Genomic DNA, 27,095 nt, shown 5'->3' with positions numbered 1-27,095 from the left:
TTCTTGGCCCTGAAGAGAATCTCTCCTCCGAGGTCGACCCACATCAGAGTAGTCTCAGACAGCACAGCAGTAGTCCACTGCCTCAACAGAGGGGGATCCAAGTCACCCAACCTGAATCAGATCCTGGTCACTATCTTCGCCTTGGCAGCCGACAACGACTGGTTCCTGTCAGAAACTCATCTAGCAGGAGTCCAGAATGTGATAGCAGACTCATTATCCAGGACAAAACCACTGGAATCAGAATGGTCCCTAGACATACACTCCTTCCGGTGGATACTCAGGCTGGTTCCAGGTCTCCAGGTAGATCTATTCGCGACCCAACTCAATCACAAACTCCCATGTTATGTGACCCCGAACCTGGACCCTCAGGCTTATGCCATGGACGCATTAACCCTGGATTGGAACCATTGGCAGAAGATCTACTTATTCCCTCCAGTGAATCTTCTACTGAAAGTCTTACACAAACTCCGCTCCTTCCACGGGGCATTGGCTTTAGTGGCACCTCACTGGCCAAAGAGCAGTTGGTTTCCTCTCCTCCTCGAGTTGAAACTCCGTCCCTTCCGGATCCCATTCCCCAAACTGACCCAAATGGTCCAAACTCGGACTGTGTCAGATTCCTCAAGGATAGCCAAAACCCCAACTTTGTGGATTTCATGAAGTTTGCGGCTCGTAAGGATGCGAACATCGACCCGGATAATGTCCTCTTTATAGAATCAGACAAAAGGGACTCTACGATTCGCCAATATGATTCGGCAGTTAAGAAACTAGCAGATTTCTTAAAGAATTCAGACCATTCGGTTATGACTCCTAATTTAGCCATCTCCTTCTTTAGGTCCATATTTGACAAAGCCCTAGCAGCTAGCACTATAACCACCATTAAGTCAGCTTTGAAGAAGGTCTTCCTGGTTGGGTTTAACATTAACCTGGCGGATTCTTATTTCTCGTCTATTCCAAAAACATGTGCTAGGCTTCGGTTCGCCCACAAAAGGTCTCTTGGTCTCTGAATGATGTCCTCAAACTTGCCTCCGACACGGACAACGAATCCTGCTCCTATATCACTCTTCTTAGGAAGACTTTATTTCTAACGGCTTTGGCCTCGGGTGCTAGAATCTCAGTACTGTACTAGCAGCTCTCTCATGAAACTCAGAAAACATAGATTTCCTCCCTTCAGGTGAAGTACTTCTTTCTTCCTAGCTAAAAATGAAGACCCCCAAAATAGGTGGTCCCCATGGAAGATTATTCCTCTTCTCCAAGATACTTCTCTATGTCCAGTCACTACTCTCAGGGCCTTTTTAGCCAGGACTGCTACCCGATCGTCTGGCCCCTTGTTTATCAGAGAACAAGGAGGTACCATTTCCATACAGGGTATTAGGCAACAGATCCTATACTTCATTAAACAAGCCAATCCGGGATCATTTCCCCATGCTCATGATATCCGGTCAGTAGCTACCTCCATCAATTATTTCCAAAATATGGATTTTGATGACCTTAAAAAGTACACGGGTTGGAAATCTCCTATGGTCTTCAAACGCCTTTATCTAAAGAACTTACAGGCCCTTAAATCCCCAACGGTTGCAGCTGGGAGCCATATCTCTCCCCAGTGATCTCTTGTTCTTCCTTTCATCCATCTCTTTTCTTCTCCCTCCTACCCGCCACTCGCACCACGACGCCGCTTTCTTGGTGGTTCGTTAGCCCTAGTTTATTACATATTAGGTTAAGATGATTTTAACTTTTAATGTGTTTACCGTAATTTAGTGTTGGGATATTCTTAGCCATGTCAGTTTTGTTGCTTGTTGTGCTCTGATACTCGGAGGCTTCCTTGTTATCATGTTTGTTTAGCCTTACGCTCACTATGTCCTGTGACTAGTTTACGATTCCTGCTTACTTACCTTAATATAATATATGGTTCTCCTTACTAATTACTAATTATTATTGGGCTTGGAAGGCATTCTCTGGTACATTTTCACCTGCCGCCACAGGTCGACCCAGAAAAGGGATTTTGACGAAGGAAAAATCTATTTCTGGGGAGAGACCTGTGGTGCCCGGTGAAACCCTTCCCTATTCTTTTGCACGATCCCACCCTTTCCTTTCCAAGCCATCATGTCCAATACAGAAGGATGTTGTTCAAATGGCGCTCGCGTCGGGGCGTGGGTGGCGTGGCTCTGGTAGATTGGCTGGTGCCTCTGTATCGGCCCATCCCTTTGACGAAGGAATTAACTAAATGGAAGACAGCCTGTGAATAGTGGCTTTCACGCGCCTTTGCTTTATACACGACACCCACAAAGTGCTCGCGCGAGGGTAGTAACCTCTGCATTCCATGCTTTTATCTTTCTCTGGTATAATTGGAAGATTTTATCAGAAAAGTGTATTAGAAGGACCCCTTTTCACCGGGCGCCACAGGTCTCTCCCCAGAAATAGATTTTTCCTTCGTCAAAATCCCTTTTCTGGGTCGATCTGTGACAGCTGGTGAAAAAGTACCAGAGAATGCCTTCCAAGCCCAATAAAGTAATAACATAATGCGGAGAATACAATCACCATGTACGACAATAATATAATATAATAATGAATACAATCACCATGTACGACAATAATATAATATAATAATGTAAGAAACGTCCAATTACCAATTAGCCAAATGACATAGGGAGCGTAAGGCTAAATATCTAAGACGACAAGGAATCAACTGAGTGTCGAATCGCAAAAGGCATCAAACCTTACATGTCTAAGCATATCTAAACCTTAAAGGAACCGTAACTACAATAACAGTTAAAACATAGGAATTAAACATGGCAAATATCATAGGGTTAACGAACTACCCAGGAGAGTGGCGACGTGGTGTGAGTGGAGGGTAGGGGGGAGAAGAGATGGAAGAAGGGAAGAAGTAGAGATTAATGGGGAGGGAAAAGGCTCCCCGCTGCCATCGTCGGGTATTTAAGGGCCTATAAGATCTTTAGATAGTGGCGTTTAACAACCATAGGGGATTTCCAGCCCGTATTTTTCAATATTTAACTTAGCCGGTGATTATATAGCTGCAACTCTGTTGCTCGACAGACAACTCTACGGTAAAAACTCGCCAGCGATCGCTACACAGGTTGCGGGTGTGCCCAACAGCGCCATCTGTCGACCAGATACCCAGTTCTCAATGTAAACAAAGACTCAATTTTCTCTCTGTCGAGGTGTCGACAAGACGTACTTACTCGCTGTTGCTAAACTGGAGTTTTTTCACATCTAATTGGTGAAGTACTTTATTCTAGTTTTGAGCTTTTGCTGTGCAGGGTTTCTCTTCACACAAATCCTTGAACTCTTTTTGATAACGGATTCTTTGTTGATGACTTTTTGATAGTTTTTGGAATTTCCCTTTGACCAATTCAAAATGGCTGACCCTTCACAAGTCCCCAAATTTAGGAAGTGCAATGCTAGGGACTGTTCAAGGCGTCTTCCGAAGGCTTCTATCGACCCTCACACTGTTTGTTCCAATTGTCGGGATAAAACCTGTCAATTGGAAGATCGGTGTGAGGAGTGCGTTGGCCTTTCGGAATTCGATTTTATCAAATTTCAAAAGTATACACGTAGGTTAGAGAGAGATAGAGTTAGGAGAAGTTCTTCTCGTTCTATTGATATATCCTCTCCTCATGCCCCACAACCTATTCCTTCCCCTGTAGTGGTTGCTCCTAACCCCCCTCCTGGCACTCAGGAACCATCGATGGCTGATATGATGCGTGCCATCCAGGCTCTGGGTGAGAGAGTTGAGTCCCTTGCTAGTGACCGTAATCAGCTCATGGCGGATGTGAAGGAGCTTAAGTGCAAAAGTGCAGTGGGAAGTACTAAAGTGCCGAGTGATAGTGTTGTGGATAGTGTTGCGCTTGAGGGTTCGTCTGTTCGTGCCTGTCGTCCTCCTAGTCCGGGACCTCTTGCAAGCTCCCAAGTCCAGGGGAGAAGCAATGTCGTACGACAAATGGGTTCGAGAGGCTTTAATCAGCGAACAGACGTTCCCTCCGTGGTATCGGGCGTATCTACCTAAGATCGCTCCTACCTAACTAAGACGAGAGAGCCCATTTATACCTCGTCTTCGGAAGGTGTTTCTCGCAAGAAACCCTGGACCAAGGTCTCACGACCGTTAAAACGCAAGTCGGTCCCTTCAGCGCAAGTCCAACGGCCCGGTTGTAGCCACTGGGTCAGTTTGGACTCGCTGCCGTCATCCGATGACTGCTCACCGCCTAAGAGAGGCAAAGCAGTACCGCTTCAGACAGTAACACCGTCTGTCGCCGCACCTGCTCCCGTAGACCCTAAGTGGTCTCTACTGCAAGACATGCAGTCTAAACTGACGTCTCTAATGCAGGACTTTCGTGCGGAGAAGGTTGCTGCCGCACCAGCTAGTGCAGTACCTAGCCTACAACCTTCCACACGATCGGTTGTGCGTCCTGTGGACGCTGAGGTAACCTTCTCACGCACACCAGTTGAGAGAGTTCCTCCACCCATGCGTTCCAGTGTGATCTGCCAGCCGCATGTTGACGTTAAGCGACGCACGGAGGTTGCCGTTGACGTTCTGGAGGTTCAACACCCGTCAGAGTTGCTTTGTTTTGACGCGGTGCGTCAACCTCCGCAACCCAGTGTGGTTTCCACTGCGCACCCACATCAGTCCAGACAGTCTGGAGTAGACGCTGTGCGTCCCCGCGCTGCCATGGTTGTTGCCAGCTCACAGACTGGGCAGCAGTTCCATGACGTTGCGTCCGGCTCAGTCACCCATGCACCCGTGCGACCGGACTCAGCGAACCAGCCGTTACCCACTCCGTTGCCGTTTCCTCATCAGTTGTCGGATGAGGGACTTTCTGATGATGATGTTGCTGCACACATAGATGAACCACAATCAGATTTGGACGAGCCTAAGTCTACTCAACCCTCTTTGGACTTTAGGAAAGTTTTGGCCATTTTCAAAGAGCTGTTTCCGGACCAGTTTGTTTCTGTGGCTCCTCGTTCTCCGCCGTCAGAGTTTGTGTTAGGCATGCCGTCTACCACTCCTGCCTTTACTAGACTCGTCCAAGAGAGCTTTGCGGGTGATAGGAGAATGGTTGCAGTCCAAGAAGAGTTTAGGGAAGACAGCCTTTGCGTTTCCCCCTGCTAGACTCTCTTCTAGATCGAGCGTCTGGTATGCCACGGGAGAAGTTCTCGGCTTGGGAGTTCCTGCCTCTGCCCAGGGCGACTTCTCAAGTCTTGTAGACTCTCCCCGCCGCCTTGCCATGAGACGCTCAAAGATATGTTGGTCATCTTCGGACCTGGACCACCTTTTGAAAGGTATCTTTAGGGCCTTCGAAGTTTTTAGCTTCTTAGACTGGTGTCTAGGAGCCCTAAGCAGAAAGATCTCTCCGACAGAGAAAGAGACTTCCTTGCTCATTATGTCCTGCATGGACAAGGCCGTACGTGATGGGTCTAATGAGCTTGCTGCATCATTTGTGTCCGGAGTCCTTAAAAAGCGTGAAAACCTATGCTCATTCCTTTCAGCTGGAGTTACACCGTGCCAGAGATCTGAGCTTCTCTTTGCTCCTCTTTCCAAGTCCCTTTTTCCAGAAGACCTGATTAAGGAAATAGCCGCTTCATTGGTGCAGAAGGACACTCACGATCTTGTTGCGTCCTCCGCTCGCAAAGCTCCCCCTTTGCCTACCTTGTCAGCTAGACCAAGGATGGACACTCCAGCGTCCCGTTTTATTCCACCCTTTCGTGGCAGAGCCTCCAGCAGAGGAGGTGCTCGTGCTGAAGGGAAACGAGGAAAGAAGAAAGGATCCAAGTCCTATAAGGGCAGAGTCTGACTGCCCGCATCTTCAGACAGCAGTGGGAGCCAGACTCAAGAACTTCTGGCAGACCTGGGAGAAGAGAGGCGCAGATGCACAATCTGTGAAGTTGCTCAGAGAGGGGTACAAGATCCCTTTTGTACGGAAACCCCCTCTAGCAACGTCTCCCATCGATCTCTCTCCCAGGTACAGAGAGGAAGACAAGAGACGAGCCTTGAAACGGGAAGTGTCTCTTTTACTAGAGAAGGGAGCGGTGGTCAAAGTCTCGGACCTTCAATCTCCGGGATTCTACAACCGACTCTTCTTGGTGTCAAAGAAGACAGGAGGGTGGAGGCCGGTGCTAGACGTCAGTGCTCTGAATGTCTTTGTCACAAAGCAGACGTTCTCCATGGAGACCACAAAGTCAGTCTTAGCAGCGGTCAGAAGGGAAGACTGGATGGTCTCTTTAGACCTAAGGGACGCCTACTTCCACGTCCCCATCCACCCGGACTCCCAACCTTTTCTGAGATTCGTTTTCGAAAAGGTTGTCTACCAGTTTCAAGCCCTGTGCTTTGGCCTAAGCACAGCTCCTCTTGTGTTTACGAGGCTGATGAGGAATGTAGCCAAATTCCTTCATTTATCGGACATCCGAGCCTCCCTCTATTTGGACGACTGGCTTCTCAGAGCTTCTTCCAGTCGTCGCTGTCTGAAGATCTAAAGTGGACTCTAGATCTGACCAAGGAATTGGGTCTCCTTGTCAATATGGAAAAGTCACAACTGGTCCCATCCCAAACTATTGTGTATTTAGGGATGGAGATTCACAGTCTAGCTTTTCGGGCTTTTCCGTCGGCCCCCAGAATAAGCCAAGCCCAGTTATGCATCCAGAACATGCTGAAGAAGGAACAATGTTCAGTCAGGAAGTGGATGAGTCTGGTAGGGACGCTATCATCCCTGGAACAATTTGTGTCATTAGGAAGACTACACCTCCGTCCTCTTCAATACCATCTAGCTTTTCACTGGAAAAAGGACAAGACGCTAGAAGCGGTCTCGATCCCCATTTCCGAAAAGATGAAGTCTTGCCTGACTTGGTGGAAGGACAGTATCAACCTAAGAGAGGGTCTTCCCCTGGCTGTTCAGACTCCCAACCACGTTCTCTTCTCGGACGCATCGGACGTAGGCTGAGGCGCGACATTAGACGGTCGGGAATGTTCGGGACTGTGGAACTCGAGTCAAAGGATCATGCATATCAACTGCAAGGAGCTGCTGGCAGTACATCTGGCCTTGAAAAGCTTCAGGTCTCTCCTTCGAGGCAAAGTGGTGGAAGTGAACTCGGACAACACCACTGCCTTGGCGTACATCTCCAAGCAAGGAGGGACCCACTCACTGACGTTGTACGAGATCGCAAGGGACCTGCTCATCTGGTCAAAAGGTCAAAACATATCACTAGTAACGAGGTTCATCCAAGGCAACTTGAATGTCATGGCAGATTGTCTCAGTCGGAAAGGGCAAGTAATTCCAACGGAATGGACCCTCCACAAGGATGTATGCAAGAGACTTTGGGCCACTTGAGGCCAACCAACCATAGATCTCTTTGCAACCTCGATGACCAAGAGGCTCCCAATATATTGCTCACCAGTCCCGGACCCAGCAGCAATACATATAGATGCCTTTCTCCTAGATTGGTCGCATCTAGATCTATACGCATTCCCACCGTTCAAGATTGTCAACAAGGTACTGCAGAAGTTCGCCTCTCACGAAGGGACAAGGTTGACGCTAGTTGCTCCCCTCTGGCCCGCGAGAGAATGGTTCACCGAGGTACTTCGATGGCTAGTAGACGTTCCCAAAAGTCTTTTTCTAAGGGTGGACCTTCTACGTCAGCCACACGTAAAGAAGGTACACCAAAGCCTCCACGCTCTTCGTCTGACTGCCTTCAGACTATCGAAGGACTCTCGAGAGCTAGAGGCTTTTCGAAGGAGGCAGCCAGTGCGATTGCTAGAGCAAGGAGAACATCCACCCTTAGAGTCTACCAATCGAAGTGGGAAGTCTTCCGAAACTGGTGCAAGTCAGTATCTGTATCCTCGACCAGTACCTCTGTAGCTCAAATAGCTGACTTTCTCTTATACCTGAGAAAAGAACGATCACTTTCAGCTCCCACTATCAAGGGCTACAGAAGCATGTTGGCATCGGTCTTCCGGCATAGAGGCTTAGATCTTTCCAACAATAAAGATCTTCAGGACCTCCTTAAGTCTTTTGAGACCACGAAGGAGCTTCGTTTGGTTACACCTGGTTGGAATTTAGACGTGGTACTAAGATTCCTCATGTCAGACAGGTTCGAGCCGCTACAATCAGCCTTCCTGAAAGATCTCACCTTAAAGACACTTTTCCTGGTATGCTTAGCCACAGCTAAAAGAGTCAGTGAGATTCATGCCTTCAGCAAGAACATCGGATTTTCGTCAGAAAAAGCTACATGTTCGCTACAACTTGGTTTTCTAGCCAAAAATGAGCTGCCTTCTCGACCTTGGCCGAAATCGTTCGATATTCCCAGCTTATCGAATATGGTAGGCAATGAACTAGAAAGAGTCTTATGCCCTGTGAGAGCTCTTAAGTTCTATTTAAAGCGAACTAAACCTTTACGAGGCTAATCTGAAGCTTTATGGTGTTCAGTTAAGAAACCATCTTTGCCTATGTCAAAGAATGCTTTATCCTACTTTATCAGACTGTTAATACGAGAAGCTCATTCACATCTGAGTAAGGAAGACCAAGCATTGCTTAAGGTGAGGACACACGAAGTTAGAGCTGTCGCAACTTCCGTGGCCTTTAAGCAAAATAGATCTCTGCGAAGTATAATGGACGCAACCTATTGGAGAAGCAAGTCAGTGTTTGCGTCTTTTTATCTAAAGGATGTCCAGTCTCTTTACGAGGACTGCTACATACTGGAACCATTCGTAGCAGCGAGTGCAGTAGTGGGTGAGGGCTCAACCACTACAATTCCCTAATTCCATACCCTTTTAATCTTTCTCTTGAAATGTTTTTATTGTTGTTTTTTGGGTTGTCCGGAAGGCTAAGAAGCCTTTCGCATCCTGGTTGATTTGGCGGGTGGTCAAAGTCATTTCTTGAGAGCGCCTAGATTAGGGGTTTTGATGAGGTCCTGTTGTGTGGGTTGCAACCCTTGATACTTCAGATCCTAGGGTTCGATCAGCATCCTAAGAGGATCGCGAGGCTCCGTAAGGAAGACGTACTTAAAAGGCAGAGTAATTGTTCAAGTCGACTTCCTTACCAGGTACCTATTTATTTTGTTTTTGTTATTTTGATAACTTCTAAAATGAAATAAAAACTCTTAGCTCATAAAAGTGTAAACATATATTGCTGGTCTCTACCCACCCCCCTGGGTGTGAATCAGCTATATAATCACTGGCTAAGTTAAATATTGAAAAATGTTATTTTGATTATAAAATAAATTTTTGAATATACTTACCCGGTGATTATAAATTAAATGACCCTCCCTTCCTCCCCAATAGAGACGCAGTGGGACGAGGAGAAAATTGAGTCTTTGTTTACATTGAGAACTGGGTATCTGGTCGACAGATGGCGCTGTTGGGCACACCCGCAACCTGTGTAGCGATCGCTGGCGAGTTTTTACCGTAGAGTTGTCTGTCGAGCAACAGAGTTGCAGCTATATAATCACCGGGTAAGTATATTCAAAAATTTATTTTATAATCAAAATAACATATTTTTAAAAAATCATCAAAGTCCCTGTTCTGGAAGTAATTGATGGAGGTATCTACTGTCTGTATATCATGAGCCTGGGGAAATGATTCCGGATTAGTATGTTTAAAGAAGTAGAGGATTTGTTGCCTGATACCGTGAATGGGAATAGTACCTCCTTGTTCCCTGATAACCAAGGGGTCAGACGCGCGGGTGGCAGTTCTAGCTAAAAAGGCCTTGAGAGTAGTGACTGGACACAGAGAAAAGATCCTGTGGAAGAAGAATAATCTTCCGAGGGGAGCACCTATTTTGCGGATCCTCATTTTTTAGCTAGGAAAGCATTGTCTGGAGAAAGGAGTACTTCGGCTGAAGGGAGGAAATCTATGTTTTCCGAGTTCGTGAGAGAGCTGCTAGTTCTGATATTCCATCACCTGAGGCCAAAGCCGTTAGAAATAAAGTCTTCCTAAGAAGAGTGATAAGAGCAGAATTCATTGTCCGTGTCCGGCGCAAGTTTTGAGGACACCGTTCATAGACCAGAGTCCTTTTGTGGCTGAACCGAAGGTCAAAGCCTAGCACATGTTTTTGGAATGGATGAGAAATAGGAATCAGCTAGGTTAATGTTAAACCCAACAAGGAAGATCTTCTCCAAATCTGACTTGATGGTGGTTAAAGTTCTAACTGTTAGGCCTTTGCCAAATAAGAACCTCAAGAAAGAGATGTCTATATTCGGAGACATACGAGTATGGTCTGAACTCTTAGGGAATCTGCTAGTTGTTAACGGCCGAATCATATTGGCGAATTGTCGAATCCCTTTTGTCTGATTCGATGAAGAGATCGATTTCCGGTTCAATGTTCGCGTCTCTACGAGCTGCAAACTTCCTGTAGCCCACAAAGTCAGAGTTTTGGCTATCCTTGAGCAATCTGACACTTCTGAACGTCTGCATAGATAGTAAATTGAATGACTTTTCTTTAAAATTGCTAAATATGTTCATTTATTTTCATTAGGACTTTCAAGAATAACTAATGAATATTAGCAATGCAAATTCAAAGTGTCATTAAAGTAAGTACAGTTTACTTTGTATTCATGTTAAATCCTTTCCTTTACGTACAGCTAAAACAAAAGATTGGCCACCCGTGGTCTGAGTGGTCTCTGTTGCCACCGGAGATACTGTGACAAAGGTCTGTCATAGTGAAAACGTGAACATCAGAGGTAAGATAATATTAACCTCAATTCTGAACACCTGTGTGATATCCGGTTAAGCCGGAGATTCGATAAAAAGGACCGTAATAATGAAATGGTGATTATTCATGAAAGGGGTTCGTACCCTGGTTATGATCGTCTGATTGATCTCTGTTTGTACCGGAGATCCGGGCGGTGACAAAGGTCCGTCATCGTGAAATCGTGACCCTCATCGGTACGATAACATTCCTCCATACTGAATGTCTGTGTTATCTCCAGTGAAGCCGGAGATTCGATGAAAAAAGGGACCGTTATAATGTAATTGTGATCAATCATGACAAAGGTTCGTGTGCAAAAGGCCTCAGCTGGAGTCTGAGTGGCGGATTTCACCGTTGCACTCCAAATATCTGACTAGTTCTCACCCAATGAGTATCCATTATAGCGGAGTATAACTCAAGGCGGAGCTAAGGGTGTCGTCATAAAGCGATCCCAAATAATGACTCATACACTAACGTAACCTATTAATAGTGCTAGCTCTATTAACAGTAACCACATCAATAAAACGTGAATATCATTAAACGTAATATCATCAACTCGGAGAATAAGAGGAGGCACGAATAACTCGTGATCGTATAAAACGGAAAACGGGAAATCCACCTCCTCTACTCGAGCTTAATAAAGAAAACGAGAGAAGGGGTAACTCGTATCAGTAGAAACAGAATAACAGAATACGAGCACTCTATGCTCACGCTCTCAAGGTTACATAATAAAAAACCAAAATCACACAATAATATGATAAGAATAATGATAAAATTGTAATACAGTGAACCCTCGCTACTTCGCGGTTCGACAATCGCGGATTCACCACTTCGCGGGGTTTTCCCATAACCCATATATATATACATATCGCGGATTTTCCGGAAAATTCGAAAATACCGCGAAATCTGAAGATAACCAAATACGATATTTTGTTACCTGTAATTCCATTAATACTGTAATTAGTAATATCTGCTCTTACTGATTGTTCATTGCATTACATATGATATATAATTCAGCACAGAAAGAAATAAAACACGAAAAGAGAATGTGATCATACGATAATTCAGTACGTAGTAAAATTAAATCGAACATGAAACGCAAATCAGATGCAGTCATACCATATTAGAATGGTGTGTACTGTAATGGATGTGCTTCTTTTCCATGAATCTTTTGTATGTATACGTACGTAGTACAGTACTGCATCCAATAATATTCTTTGTTGCAAAAATCACATTTCGAATAAGTACTGTAAGCGTACGAGAGAGAGAGAGAGAGAGAGAGAGAGAGAGAGAGGCGTAAAATAGCGTACGTACGTAAATTTTTATTATTATTGTTATTATTATTATTATTGTTGTTGTTGTTAATAAAATTATTATTGTTATTATTATTAATCATTATTATTATTATTATTACTGTACTGTACAGTATTATTATCATTATTTATTATTATTACGGTACCCTTGTACTTAATCTACGTACGTTCAGTATGCGCGGGGCATCTTCTATGAGTAACCAACGCACCATGTACTGTAAGACGGGTTGTGATTGGTTCAAGCGCTGACAGATGACGAATCAAAACTCAAGTTTTGTTATCTAGCCTGTGATTGGTGTTTTGCCCGCATCTTCAACTTCCAGCATCACAGTTCTCGCGGGTCTGCATCGTTCACTTTCTCTTTCCGCGTATTGCTGAGTAGACGTTCTTAACTTTGTGAAGTTTAATCTGTGCTGTGTGCGACTGTTTTAAGTTGAACTTTTTGTTGAACTTTCTGTTACAATGGCTCCCAAGCGTTCTGCTTCTAGTAAGGCTGGTAGTGAGCCTAAACGCCACCGAAGAATGATGACGATAGCTGAGAAGGTTACGCTTCTCGACATGTTAAAAGATGGTAGAAGTTACGCGGCCGCCGGCCGCCATTTTGGCATCAACGAATCCACCGTTCGCTACATCAGGAAGGACGAGGCGAACATTAGAAAGACTGCTGCAATCACCTTTAGCAGATCAGCGAAGCGAGTCGTTACAACGCGTAATAAAACGATCGTACGCATGGAAGGTGCTTTAGCTGTGTGGATTGCCGACTGTCGGAAGAAGAACATAGCGTTGGATACGAACACCATCCGAACAAAGGCTTTGAGCTTGTATGAGAATTTTGCGGCAAAGGAACCTCATGACGACGATGGCGACCATGCTGAAGAAGATGATGATGTAGATGATCCTCAACCAGGGACCTCCACTGATTCCCAGCGTCAGAAACAACGTTTTTCCGCCAGCAAAGGATGGTTCGCGAAGTTTCAGAAACGCTTCGCCCTGAAAAGCGTTTCCCTGCATGGGGAGTCTGCTTCCGCTGACACTGCCGCTGCTGAAACTTACGTGAACCAGACTTTCAAGAACATTATCGCTGAAGGTGGATACAAGCCGGAACAAGTGTTTAATATGGATGAAACCGGCTTGTTTTGGAAGAGAATGCCGTCGCGAACTTTCCTGTTCAAAGAGGAAGCCAAAGCCTCTGGCTTTAAGGCATTCAAGGATCGCGTTACCCTCGTGATGTGTGGCAATGCTGCTGGATTTTTGTTAAAGCCGGGGCTTATTTATAAGTCGAAAAATCCTCGCGCTTTGAAAAACAAAAATAAGAATCTCCTTCCCGTGTACTGGATGCATAATCAAAAAGCATGGATTACGAAGATGCTGACCTCCAACTGGTTCCACCAGTGTTTCATCCCGCAAGTCCATGAATATCTCTTAGAGAAGGGCTTGCCATTCAAGATCCTTCTCCTTATGGATAACGCTGGTGGACACGCAACTGACCTGTCGCGTGAGGGCGTTCAGGTTGAGTTCCTGCCACCCAACACCACGTCATTAATTCAACCAATGGACCAGGGGGTTATCAGGGCGTTCAAGGCCCTCTACACGAAGAATACCTTGGCGGACCTCGTTGCGTGTGTGGATGCTGCCCAAGATGACGAGGATGAAGACTTCAACTTGAAGGCGTACTGGCGGCAGTACACCATAGCCACGTGCCTGCAGAATATTCAAAAGGCACTTCAAGAGATGAAACCTGCAACCGTAAATGCGAGCTGGAAGAAGCTGTGGCCCGATATTGTTTACGACGACAAGGGATTTACTCCGTCGGAAATCCAACACTCTGCAATACGGAAATCTGTGCAGTTGGCTGCCATAATTGGGGGTGACGGGTTTGGCGACATGACGACTGAAGACGTCGACGAGTTGTTGGACTGCCATTCCCAGCCCCTAACTGACGCAGACCTCGAAGACCTGACGAAATCGGCAAGTGAGGAAGAGAGTGAGGGTACCCAGGAAGAGACCCAAGAAAATGTAGAAGAAACGGGCTTAACATTAGAACGGCTCGCCAAGTTCTGCAACCATATGAAGGAGGCGAAAGAAATGTTGCAAGAGTGGGACGAGGATATGGTTCGCTCGATGCAATTCTGCAACAAGGTCGATGACATCACGACTCCCTACAGGATGCTCTTGGATCGAAAAAAGAAGCAGCGGCAACAACTTCCGATCACAATGTTTTTTCAGCCTCGCAAAAAAGAGCCAGTTCCTCCTGCTAGTACGCCTTCGGAAGAAATTGAAGAAGTTGAAGAGGTGTCCCAGGAAAAGACACCTCCGTCTGAAGAGACGTAAAATACTATCATTGACTGCACAGTAGAACACATCATCAGCTTCATCATCATCATTTCTACTGTGCAGCAAATTCATCGCCATCGTCATTCAAGTTTTTCTTGAACTTCTTTCGTGGTGAGTACAGTAACAATCTTTATTTTTTACTTTAACCTGTTTTATAGTTTAGTAATGTACGTACTGTATGCATTAAGTTAAAGGGAAGGTTTTAAAAGTCTACATGTTGTAACCTATCATATTTTTTTTGTTTAAAATTTACATTTACGTACGTAAAATAATCTCTCTCTCTCTCTCTCTCTCTCTCTCTCTCTCTCTCTCTCTCTCTCTCTCTCTCTCTCTCTCTCTCTCTCTCTCTCTCTCTCTCTCTCTCAAATTGTTTTCCTGCTTTGCTACGTACAAGTACTGTATAATTTATATTTGTAAGGTAACATATTTTGTAAATGCTTTGTACTGTAAATACTGTATGTACTGTATCATTATTTATCACTATCATCATGCGTGTTAAATGCCTTGTTTGTTCTGAGCGTGGTTGTTTACTGAGCGTACACGCCGTCGTTTCAGGCGGCGTCATAAAGAAAAAGATTTCATTTGGAAGTCCTAAGAAAAATACGTAAACTAAAACATTGGTAATAAAAAAATCAACATACAGTACTGTATAATCAATATAATCGATGCAAAAACTAACCATACGTACATATATGTGTACACTAAATGAGTTTGTTTCTTCATTATGATCAGAGATGAACGTAAACAAAACATTGGTTGCCATTTTTTATCGTGCTTTTTAGGTGTTTAGGAAACACATGATATAAAATCGCCTTTAATATTTGTGCCTGTTTTAGTTTAGGGTGCTGTAGTACATGCATTAAGTGTTCTGTACATTAAAGGGTGGTTTGTTAACAGTACTACGTACAAGGGAAGGTTTTAAAAGTCCGAATATACATGTTAAATAAATAGGTAAATATGCTGTCACTACTTCGCGGATTTTCACCTATCGCGCCCGCGTCTGGAACCTATCTACCGCGATAAACGAGGGTTCACTGTAACCAAGAACGAAGAATAATGACAACGTAACAATTAAACATAAAGATATAGTCTGAATCGAGCACCTTCCTGAGGCGTGAACAACACAATAACAAAGACTAGATCGATATTCTTCGTCCAAATTGGACTTGCTAGCAAATAAATACCATAGTAAAAAACAATAATAAATAATGATAATAATATTGGTCATAAAACGTAAGTGATATAACCTAGATGACAGAGTACCAGAAGGGCAATATTAACTTGAAAAACTACCGAATCAAACAACCAAAATGGCTGCCGATACCGAGGACGGCCAATCCTCTTCCAAAATTAAAGTCCACATTACTGGAACGAGAACAAATGCCCGGTACTGAAAAAAACTGTCAAAACAAACTATGGTACTTAACATTGGTAAAGGTGAAGTAGCAACGTCAGTCATGTTGAATTAACGACAATCACTTGCGAAACACCTAACAAAATAAAAAACGAATTAGCGGGCAAGTCCAAAACAGAAGGATGACCTGGAGAGCGCGAGTAGTAGGTGTCGGTGGAGTAGTCCAACTGTATTCTCAAGGGCCTGTCATGGCCCTCCCCTTTGATGAAGGGATCATCTAAATGGAAGACAGCCTGTGAATAGTGGTTTACACACGCCCTTGTTAAATACACGACACCAACAAGGTGTTCGCGCGAGGGTTGTAACCTCTGCATTCCATGCTTTTATCTTTCTCTAGTATATTTGGAAGATTTATATTAGAAAAGTGTAAAGAAGGACCCTTTTCACCGGTCGTCACAGATCGACCCAGAAAACTAATTTTAGTTTCTTCATCTATATGTAAGTATTGTATAACACGAGAGAGAGAGAGAGAGAGAGAGAGAGAGAGAGAGAGAGAGAGAGAGAGAGAGAGAGAGAGAGAGAGTGTTGTTTTAAATGTAATAAGAGAGAGAGAGAGAGTGTGTGTGTTGTTTTAAATGTAATAAACAAAAAAATTGATAGGTTATAACACATTGGTGCTTATGTAATATCAACTGTATAGACGGTTTGAATAAGTTAAGAAATGGTATAAACGATACTTTGTTAGTGTATTCGTACGCTCCTAAGAGCGGCAGCTAGACATCAGCTGATCTGATCACAGCCAAAAGTAAAACAAAAAGAAGTCAACAATACTCAATTTTTAAAACACACCCGAAATTTAAAAACAAAAGTACACGCTTTCTTAATGTGCAATTAACTATTTAAAGAGTAGCAATTTTCTAGAATAAAATGATGTTTCCCAAAAAATAGTGGTTTGCTGATGAAATCGGATGCCGTATTTTTAGCAACGATTGAAATGGATGTAAACTCGGCATAATTTTTTCGTTTCGTATTTAATTGACACTAAGAAAACTAATTTTAGTTTCTTCATCTATATGTAAATATTGTATAACACGAAGAGAGAGAGAGAGAGAGAGAGAGAGAGAGAGAGAGAGAGAGAGAGAGAGAGAGAGAGAATGAATCAGCTGTTGTAATCGAATGCCGTGTTTTTGTTTCGTGAGAATTTCATCGCCACAACTAACAACAACATACTGTACTGAACTTTACAGTATTATACAGACTACTGTAATATGATAAAGTAAAATATTCGAATAACCTATTTTATATGAAATGGGGCCACAGTGAACCCTCGCTACTTCGCGGTTCGACAATCGCGGATTCACCACTTCGCGGGGTTTTCCCATAACCCATATATATATACATATCGCGGATTTTCCGGAAAATTCGAAAATACCGCGAAATCTGAAGACAACCAAATACGATATTTTGTTACCTGTAATTCCATTAATACTGTAATTAGTAATATCTGTTCTTACTGATTGTTCATTGCATTACATATGATATATAATTCAGCACAGAAAGAAATAAAACACGAAAAGAGAATGTGATCATACGATAATTCAGTACTGTATACAGTACGTAGTAAAATTTAATCGAACATGAAACGCAAATCAGATGCAGTCATACCATATTAGAATGGTGTGTACTGTAATGGATGTGCTTCTTTTCCATGAATCTTTTGTATGTATACGTACGTAGTACTGCGTCCAATAATATTCTTTGTTGCAAAAATCACATTTCGAATAAGCGTACGAGAGAGAGAGAGAGAGAGAGAGAGACAGAGAGAGAGAGAGAGAGAGAGAGAGAGAGAGAGGCGTAAAATAGCGTACGTAAAGCTGTATTATTATTATTGTTATTATTATTATTATTGTTGTTGTTGTTAATAAAATTATTATTGTTATTATTATTATCATTATTATTATTATTATTACTGTACAGTATTATTATCATTATTTATTATTATTACGGTATTTACTTAATCTACGTACGTTCGGTATGCGTGGGGCATCTTCTATGAGTAGGTAACCAACGCATCATAGTACTGTAAGACGGGTTGTGATTGGTTCAAGCGCTGATAGATGACGAATCAGAACTCAAGTTTTGTTATCTAGCCTGTGATTGGTGTTTTGCCCGCATCTCCTACCCGCAGCATCAAAGTTCTCGCGGGGCTGGATCGTCCACTCTCTGTTACCGCGTATCGCTGAGTAGACGTTCTTAAGTGTGTGAATCTGTGCTGTGTGCGACTTTTTTAAGTTGAACTTTTTGTTACTGTAAATCCTACTGTAATGGCTCCCAAGCGTTCTGCTTCTCTTAAGGCTGGTAGTGAGCCTAAACGCCACCGAAGGATGATGACGATAGCTGAGAAGGTTATGCTTCTCGACATGTTAAAAGATGGTAGAAGTTACGCGGCCGCCGGCCGCCATTTTGGCATCAACGAATCTACTGTTCGCTATATCAAGAAGGACGAGGCGAACATTAGAAAGACGGCTGCAATCACCTTTAGCAGATCAGCGAAGCGAGTCGTTACAATGCGTAATAAAACGATCGTACGCATGGAAGGTGCTTTAGCTGTGTGGATTGCCGACTGCCGGAAGAAGAACATAGCGTTGGATACGAACACCATCCAAACAAAGGCTTTGAGCTTATATGAGAATTTTGCTGCAAAGGAACCTAAAGACGACGACGGCAACCATGCTGAAGATGATGATGATGCAGATGATCCTCAACCAGGGACATCCACTGATTCCCAGCCTCAGAAACGTTTTTCCGCAAGCAAAGGATGGTTCGCGAAGTTTCAGAAACGCTTCGCCCTGAAAAGCGTTTCCCTGCATGGGGAGTCTGCTTCCGCTGACACTGCCGCTGCTGAAACTTACGTGAACCAGACGTTCAAGAATATTATCGCCGAAGGTGGATACAAGCCGGAATAAGTCTTTAATATGGATGAGACCGGCTTGTTTTGGAAGAGAATGCCGTCGCGAACTTTCCTGTTCAAAGAGGAAGCCAAAGCCTCTGGCTTTAAAGCATTCAAGGATCGCGTTACCCTCGTGATGTGTGGCAATGCTGCTGGATTTTTGTTAAAGCCGGGGCTTATTTATAAGTCGAAAAATCCTCGCGCTTTGAAAAATAAAAATAAGAATCTCCTTCCCGTGTACTGGATGCATAATCAAAAAGCATGGATTACGAAGATGCTGACCTCCAACTGGTTCCATCAGTGTTTTATCCCGCAAGTCAGCAAATATCTCTTAGAGAAGGGCTTGCCATTCAAGATCCTTCTCCTTATGGATAACGCTGGTGGACACGCAACTGACCTGTCGCATGAGGGCATTCAGGTTGAGTTCCTGCCACCCAACACCACGTCATTAATTCAACCGATGGACCAGGGGGTTATCAGGGCGTTCAAGGCCCTCTACACGAAGAATACCTTGGCGGACCTCGTTGCGTGTGTGGATGCTGCCCAAGATGACGAGGATGAAGATTTTAACTTGAAGGCGTACTGGCGGCAGTACACCATAGCCACGTGCCTGCAGAATATTCAAAAGGCACTTCAAGAGATGAAACCTGCAACCGTGAATGCGAGCTGGAAGAAGTTGTGGCCCGATATTATTTACGACGACAAGGGATTTACTCCGTCGGAAATCCAACACTCTGCAATACGCAAATCTGTGCAGTTGGCTGCCATAATTGGAGGTGACGGGTTTGGCGACATGACGACTGAAGACGTCGACGAGTTGTTGGACTGCCATTCCCAGCCCCTAACTGACGCAGACCTCGAAGACCTGACGAAATCGGCAAGTGAAGAAGAGAGTGATACCCAAGAAGAGACCCAAGAAAATGTCGAAGAAACGGGCTTAACATTAGAACGGCTTGCCAAGGCCTGCAACCATGCGAAGGAGTTGAAAGAAATGTTGCAAGAGTGGGACGAGGATATGGTTCGCTCGATGCAATTCTGCAACAAGATCGATGAAGACATGACTCCCTACAAAATGCTCTTGGATCGAAAAAAGAAGCAGCGGCAACAACTTCCGATCACAATGTTCTTCCAGCCTCGCAAAAAAGAGCCAGTTCCTCCTGCTAGTACGCCTTCGGAAGAAATTGAAGAAGTTTCCCAGGAAGAAGTTGAAGAGGTGTCCCAGGAAAAGACACCTCCGTCTGAAGAGACGTAAAATACTATCATTGGCTGCACAGTAGAACACATCATCAGCTTCATCATCATCATTTCTACTGTGCAGCAAATTCATCGCCATCACCATTCAAGTTTTTTTTCAACTTCTTTCGTGGTGAGTACAGTAACAATCTTTATTTTTTACTTTAATATTCTTACTGTACATTCTAAAACTGTATTTGTGCCTGTTTTATAGTTTAGTACTGTACGTACTGTATGCATTAAGTTAAAGGGAAGGTTTTAAAAGTCTACATGTTGTAACCTATCATATTTTTTTTTTTTAAATTTACATTTACGTACGTAAAACAATCTCTCTCTCTCTCTCTCTCTCTCTCTCTCTCTCTCTCTCTCTCTCTCTCTCTCTCTCTCTCTCTCTCTCTTTCTCCCTCTCTCTCTCTCTCCCTCTCTCTCGTAAATTGTTTTCCTGCTTTGCTACGTACAATACTGTATAATTTATATTTGTAAGGTAACATATTTTGTAAATGCTTTTACTGTAAATACTGTATGTACTGTATCATTATTTATCACTATCATCATGCGCGTTAAATGCCTTGTTTGTTCTGAGCGTGGTTGTTTACTGAGCGTACACGCCGTCGTTTCAGGCAGCGTCATAAAGAAAAACATTTCATTTGGAAGTCCTAAGAAAAATACGTAAACTAAAACATTGGTAATAAAAAAATCAACATACAGTACTGTATAATCAATATAATCGATGCAAAAACTAACCTATACATATATGTGTACTGTACACTAAATGAGTTTGTTTCTTCATTATGATCAGAGATGAACGTAAACAAAACATTGGTTGCCATTTTTTATCGTGCTTTTTAGGTGTTTAGGAAACGCATGATATAAAATCACCTTTAATATTTGTGCCTATTTTAGTTTAGGGTGCTGTAGTACATGCATTAAGTGTTCTGTACATTAAAGGGTGGTTTGTTAACAGTACTACGTACAAGGGAAGGTTTTAAAAGTCCGAATATACATGTTAAATAAATAGGTAAATATGATGTCACTACTTCGCGGATTATCACCTATTGCGGTCGGGTCTGGAACCTATCTACCGCGATAAACGAGGGTTCACTGTATTTTTCTTTTTTTTAAATTTACATTTACGTACGTAAAACAACTCTCCCTCTCTCTCTCTCTCTCTCTCTCTCTCTCTCCTCTCTCTCTCTCTCTCTCTCTCTCTCTCTCTCTCTCTCTCTCTCTCTCTCGTAAATTGTTTTCCTGCTTTGCTACGTATGTATGATTTTATATAGATACGGTAAATAATATTTGTAATAACATATTTTCTAAAAGCTTTTACTGTAATATCATTATTTATCACTTTCATCATGCGCGTTAAATGCCTTCGTTTGTTTATTTCGATCGAAGATGAAGCGTACTTTATGACGCCGCCCATAAAGAAAAACATTTCATTTGGAAGTCCTAAGAAATATTAAGTAAAACATTGGTAATAACAAAATCAACATACTGTATAATCAATATAATCGATGCAAAAACTAACTTATACACAGATGTGTACACTAAATGCATTTGTTTCTTCATTATGATCAGAGATAAACGTAAACAAAACATTGGCTGACATTTTTTATCGTGCTTTTTGGCGTGTTTAGGAAACGCATGATATAAAATCGCCTTTAATATTTGTGCCTGTTTTAGTTTAGGGTACTTGTGGACATGCATTAAGTGTTCTATACATTAAAGGGTAGTTTGTTAACAGTACTACGTACAAGGGAAGGTTTTAAAAGTCTGAATATACATGTTAAATAAATACGTAAATATGGTGTCACTACTTCGCGGATTTTCAGCTATCGCGGTCGGGTCTGGAACCTATCTACCGCGATAAACGAGGGCTCACTGTACAGGTATAATGTATCAGTACTCATTCATCTACCATGCAGTATCCCTCAAGGGTGCTGATGTTTTGTGGGAAACCCTGGCTATACCAACTTTTCTAGCTACTACACTCCACTCCTTGGAGAAAGAAATCTATTTAGTTTTACTTTTTTTGTTGATAATGACGTATTCATGAGTGTCTTTTACTGGTTGCTCAATACATATCTTCTAAATTCCAATCTGATGGAATAGCTAAAACTATCAGTTCATGGGAGTCATTTGCTTTATCTGCTGTATTGTAAAAATGCAGAACAGGAGGTATTAATTGGCTTTTTTGATTTAGAGAACATGGTAAGTTTGCTAAGAGACCGTTGTCTTCATGCTGAAATTGGGGTAAGGTTTATTTTTCATCCATCTTAGAGGCACCTTCATCTAGATCCTTGGGTCATAGTCATTTTGATGGAAGGATACAGTCTATCCCTTATTGTTCTGCCCCCGTTTGCAGTAGACCCAGTACCATTCCATTTTATGTCACCAACACAAAAAATCTTGCAGTCGTACAGTCTAAAGTACAGTCAATATTAAGAAGAAAGTTATAGATGTCCTTATTCTTTCCAAAGTAATTCACAATCATCTCTTCCTAGTTTTGAAGTTATTAAGGATGGCCTTCAGTATTATGCATTTCAAGCTTACTAAAATTTATTTTTGCAACAAAAATCTCCATGGAGATTCCTTCATCAGTGCTATAACAGCCGTTCAGATAGAGAATTGATTGATCTCCATAGATCTAGATATACATACTTTTATGTCCCTTTACAGCAAAATTTAAAGAAATTTCTAAGGTTTATTTTGGGAGGCAAGGTGTACTAGTTCACATGACTTTGTTTTATGCTAAGAACTGCTCCACAATATTCACAAGAGTTATGGCTCCTATGTCAAAATGCCTGTACCATCTGAGCATCAGAATATTAGAATTTTTTGATGATGGGCTCATTCTGAACCCCTCTCGAATAGACTTATATTTGGCATTTGTGTTTTTGGATATTGAATAAAACCTTAAACTAGTATATCTTTTAAATTTACAGTTTGTTGATATTGAATTTATTGATCAATTATTTGAATAAAAGTACTGTACCATATTTAAAATGGTCTTTTCTTATCACCTATAATACATTGCGTATACTGTAGTGTAAAATTCTGTGCCAGTTTTCATATTTAGAATCGTTAAGCTTTTAGAAATATTGGAATTATAATTTTTTCTCAAAAGAGTAAAGAATGTAAATTAGTTTACACTTGAATCACTTTTGAAGTTACTTAGTTCTTTTCTATTCTTAGGTACTGGAGAATGGAACAGTAGATTTCAATAACATAACAGCTGCTCAGAAATCACCATTGGCTAAATTGCTCTTCAGGATTGATGGTGTGAGAGGTGTCTTTCTGGCTACTGATTTTATCACCATAACAAAGGTGAGGAAAATTATAGAAATTGGAAGTAAGAAACTTATCTTACTACTTTTTTAATAGTTTATAGATTTATAAATTGTGCTTTCAGTCTATGTATTTTTGTGTTGTAATCTCATAGTAATGTCCTAAGCTAACTTACGGTTATGTTTGCTGAATATATCAACTTTTCTTTTTCATTTAATTTTTAATTCCAGTCTAAAAGTTGTTTATTGTACCTAACATCTAGATGCATATTTTGTTCTTATTAATATCTTTTAGCCTTTGAAGTTAACAGTGGCTTTTATATTATAATGTCATTTATGTACAATAATAATTTCTGATTAATGAGCTTAACCAATACAGTATCCAAAGTGCTGAATATTTGAAGTGCAAGCTTCTGGTCTATAACTAGCTCTAAAGGTAGCTTTAATTCTGAAAAGTAGCACTACTCCAGGAAGTACCCCGTACCCAGGTGTTGAGGCATTTTGAATGTCACTTTTGTTTAATCACGCATGAGAAACAGGCATTTGGAGGAAAATAGAAAAAAATCAATGTCTTTAATTTTGATAAATTCCATGCTATTAACAATGAATGTGTCTTCATGTCAGGAAGGATGTACAACTTCCATTTTTGTTTTTCCTTACGAAAAATAAAAGACACTTCTACCTTAAAATGATAGGCAGTGGTAGTGTTACAACACAGGTGAATGTCTTCATCCTTCCCTGCTATAGAACTATAGGGTACATATATAACTATAGGGTACATATAGCAGTCTTTTGGTATGTTGCATAAGTTTTTTGGTATTATTTATTATCTGTAATAAATCATTTGCTTTTAGCAAGAGAGTTAATGATTTCAATCAAACCTAGAGCTAAGTTGTTTTCAAACTTAAACAGCTGGGAGTGGGTGGGTCTTTTCTTAGCATTATTATTAAATTTTTAAGTAATAGATTGCAAAGAGTTGTTGTTGATGGGCACTATAGTGAGTAAAGGAATGTGATATCTGGTGTTCCTCAGCGTAGTGTATTTAGCCCAATACTTTTCATACTGTATACACATGACATGGGGTTTGGCCTAGAAAACAAGCTCATTGCATATGCAGATGATGCTACTCTCTTTGCATCAATTCCAGTTCCTGAATGTAGGTCTGGGGTTGCTAAATCCCCTGATAGAGATCTTGCTAAAACTAGTGCATGGTGCAAATTATGGGACACAAAGTTAAATCCTAACAAAACTCAGTATGATTGTAAGTAGGTTGAGGACAGTGACTCCTCAACCTCGGGATCTCAGCATTGGTAATGTTTCTTTAACTCTATGATTCTTTTAAAATTTTAGGCGTAATTCTCGACAACAAATTGCCTTTGGAGAAGCACATAACGTCTGTCTTCTTCAGTTGCACAAAAAATTGGCAAATTGAGAAAGTCTTATAAGATTTTTGATGATCAATCTATTCTGAAGAAGTGTTTTAATTCTTTCATTTTTGCTTGTTTCGAGTATTGTTCCCCTGTCTGGTTTTCAGCTGCTGATTCTCATCTTAATTTGTTGGACAGGAACTTACGGCCTATTAAATTTCTTATTCCTGATCTAAATATTGATTTTCTGGGCTCTGACCTGTGCCACCCAGTGAAATGCTCCTTTTACATCATTTCTAAGGTAATAACTGCTATGAATTTTACCAGAGAAAAAATTGTATAGGAATGCTAGGTTGAACCCAGCTCGCTCACCTATAAGGTGTTGGTATAAATAACTGGGGTGTGATAAATCACAACCAGAGGTCTCGCACCATTTAGATAACTCCTGTCAACATCCCCGAGCAGCGAGGAGCCGTTCAACAACCCAACTCCAATCGCTACTACGAACGAGCCCACCCACGCTAGTGATGTCACTCCTTTTCATAGCACCTGCTTGAACGCTGTTATTCTTTTGTGGTGTGTGTTTTCCTTTGGTTTACCCAGGATTTATCCCAGGATGTCGGATTCTACTGTTACTCCACCTAAGTTAAGTACCAGATCTATGAGTTTTGAGTGTTTGGAGGTAGTCTTGCCCTTGGTTTTTTATTATCTCAGTTTTTATATTACGCGACCCCGTATCGGGTCCGCCATGCTGGCTGGCTACCTCCTCTCTCTCTCTCTCTCGTTCTTGACGCTTAGCAATCAGTCTTCTATACTGATTGTTTCTCATCCTGAACTTTCTGGGTATCCACGGTTCACACCCCGTGTTATTTTATATGGTATTTGTCTGTTATTATATTAACAGCTAGTTATGATATTACGATATCTGTTCATTAGGTTGGCATGCCTGGTCGCCTTCGGGCGTTACTAGTTTTTTTTTCGTTTACATTTCACGTTCGTAGTAGCGATCATATTAGCGTATACGTTATTTTACTAGTATTCTAGTTCGTTGGGACTTTCGCGAGGCAGTTATTATTTTATGTTTGTTGTCGGCACCTCACCGACACCTTGTTTTGTTGGCAGCCCTGCCTAGCTCGATCTCTCCCGCGCTGTTAGGCTTGGTCTTCCCCTGACTCTCCGTTTGTCCCTTCGGGTTGTTTTACGTTTATTATTGTCATTATCCAGCATACCTCCCTTTTTTCATATTACCATATCAGTGATATTATTATTATTCAGTTTATTATCCTAGTCTTTCCGCGTGATCTCAGTCATGGGTCTCAGTTCAGGTTGGTACACCTGTTCTTCTGCCCCTCCCGTTAGCCTCCTCACCCCCCCCCCCCCCTCAGCCCCGACACCCCCACCTCAGGGATGTCTTCACTCGCTCTCGTATGGAGGCTCGGAATCAGCCTTTGTGTCATATCCCCTCAGGGATGTTGACACTGATTATCACCTTGTTCCGTCCCGGGCGGATTCTGTTCGTGTGTGAGGCTTGTTATACATTATTGTTCATATTCCCCTACCCTTCCGTTGCTGTTTCTCCCCGCCGTCTGATTGGCCATCGGTAGGCGGGTGGGATCCGGTTCGGTCTGGGTTTTTATGTTGTGTATATTCATATTTATACACTTTTTATTCCTGCTACTCCACCTGGTCCCGCATCTCACAGACCCATTACAGATCCCTCCCTTTCCCCCTCATCATATGGTGTTCTGCACTCCACGCGGACTCCACATACATTATTATTCCTTACGGGATCTCCGGACGTAGCCTTCGTTTATTCCCATGTTGAATTCGATTAATTCCTTGTGTCATCGATGGGTTTATCCCTCGACTCCCCTATCCGCCTTCTCCGGTAGGCTTTCATGAGCCCTGGGCTCTCTCAGTTGTCTCCCCAGAGCCAGCGTGACCTTATCCACTAGGATTAATCTCATTATATTCATACATATCTATGTATATCCCCTGATCTCGACCTTCCCCCCCCCTCGGGTATGATCACAATTACGGCTTGACTTATTCTTATCTATATTACTGTATTTTTATTTTTATTATTTTACAAGCTCCGCTACAGCAGTGTATTCTAAGCTCCCGGAGCCTCCGGGCTCCTCCAGCTTACTCACGGGATACTCATGTATCTTTTATTTTATAGGCAGTACGCTGTTCCATGAAGGCATGCGCGGCGGTCCTTAGCCAGCCCTGCGGCCACGACGTGTGTCGCTCTCATGCCCATTGTGCTGTCCTGGTGGATGACCTCACTGTTTGGCATCCGGACAACTGTGTAGTATGCTATAAGCTAGCCTCCACCTTAACCTCTGAATCGGTAAGTGTATCTTCTTAGCCGTTCTTTATAGACTTGGTAAGTGGGGTTACAATTAATTACAATTAATTAATTTTAATTGCATCATTTTGCTCCTCGCATGCTCTCTAGGGCCTCGTGTTCGGAGGCCCATGGTCCCCTCCTTTTTCTTCGGCATGAATCCCTTTCCTTCACTAATGGCCTGTTCTCTTTCAGAGCTCCGAGCCTGCTAAGACTTCG

The 27,095-nt window shown here is 42.4% G+C and overlaps 1 protein-coding gene across 1 annotated transcript in view; it reads left to right on the top strand.

Annotated features, from left to right (window-relative positions):
* LOC137643207 (NFU1 iron-sulfur cluster scaffold homolog, mitochondrial-like) overlaps window positions 1–27,095 on the top strand; it is a 225,675-nt gene that overhangs the window by 80,462 nt on the left and 118,118 nt on the right. The window contains exon 3 of the mRNA XM_068376057.1: window positions 23,068–23,199. Within this exon, the coding sequence (XP_068232158.1) occupies window positions 23,068–23,199 (132 nt within the window). The remainder of the gene's footprint in view (window positions 1–23,067; window positions 23,200–27,095) is intronic.

This window comes from Palaemon carinicauda, chromosome 1 (assembly GCF_036898095.1).
Source record: "Palaemon carinicauda isolate YSFRI2023 chromosome 1, ASM3689809v2, whole genome shotgun sequence".
Lineage (NCBI taxonomy): Eukaryota > Metazoa > Arthropoda > Malacostraca > Decapoda > Palaemonidae > Palaemon > Palaemon carinicauda.
Note: the sequence above shows the minus strand (reverse complement) of the source record. Positions and strands in the feature narration are given on the sequence as shown.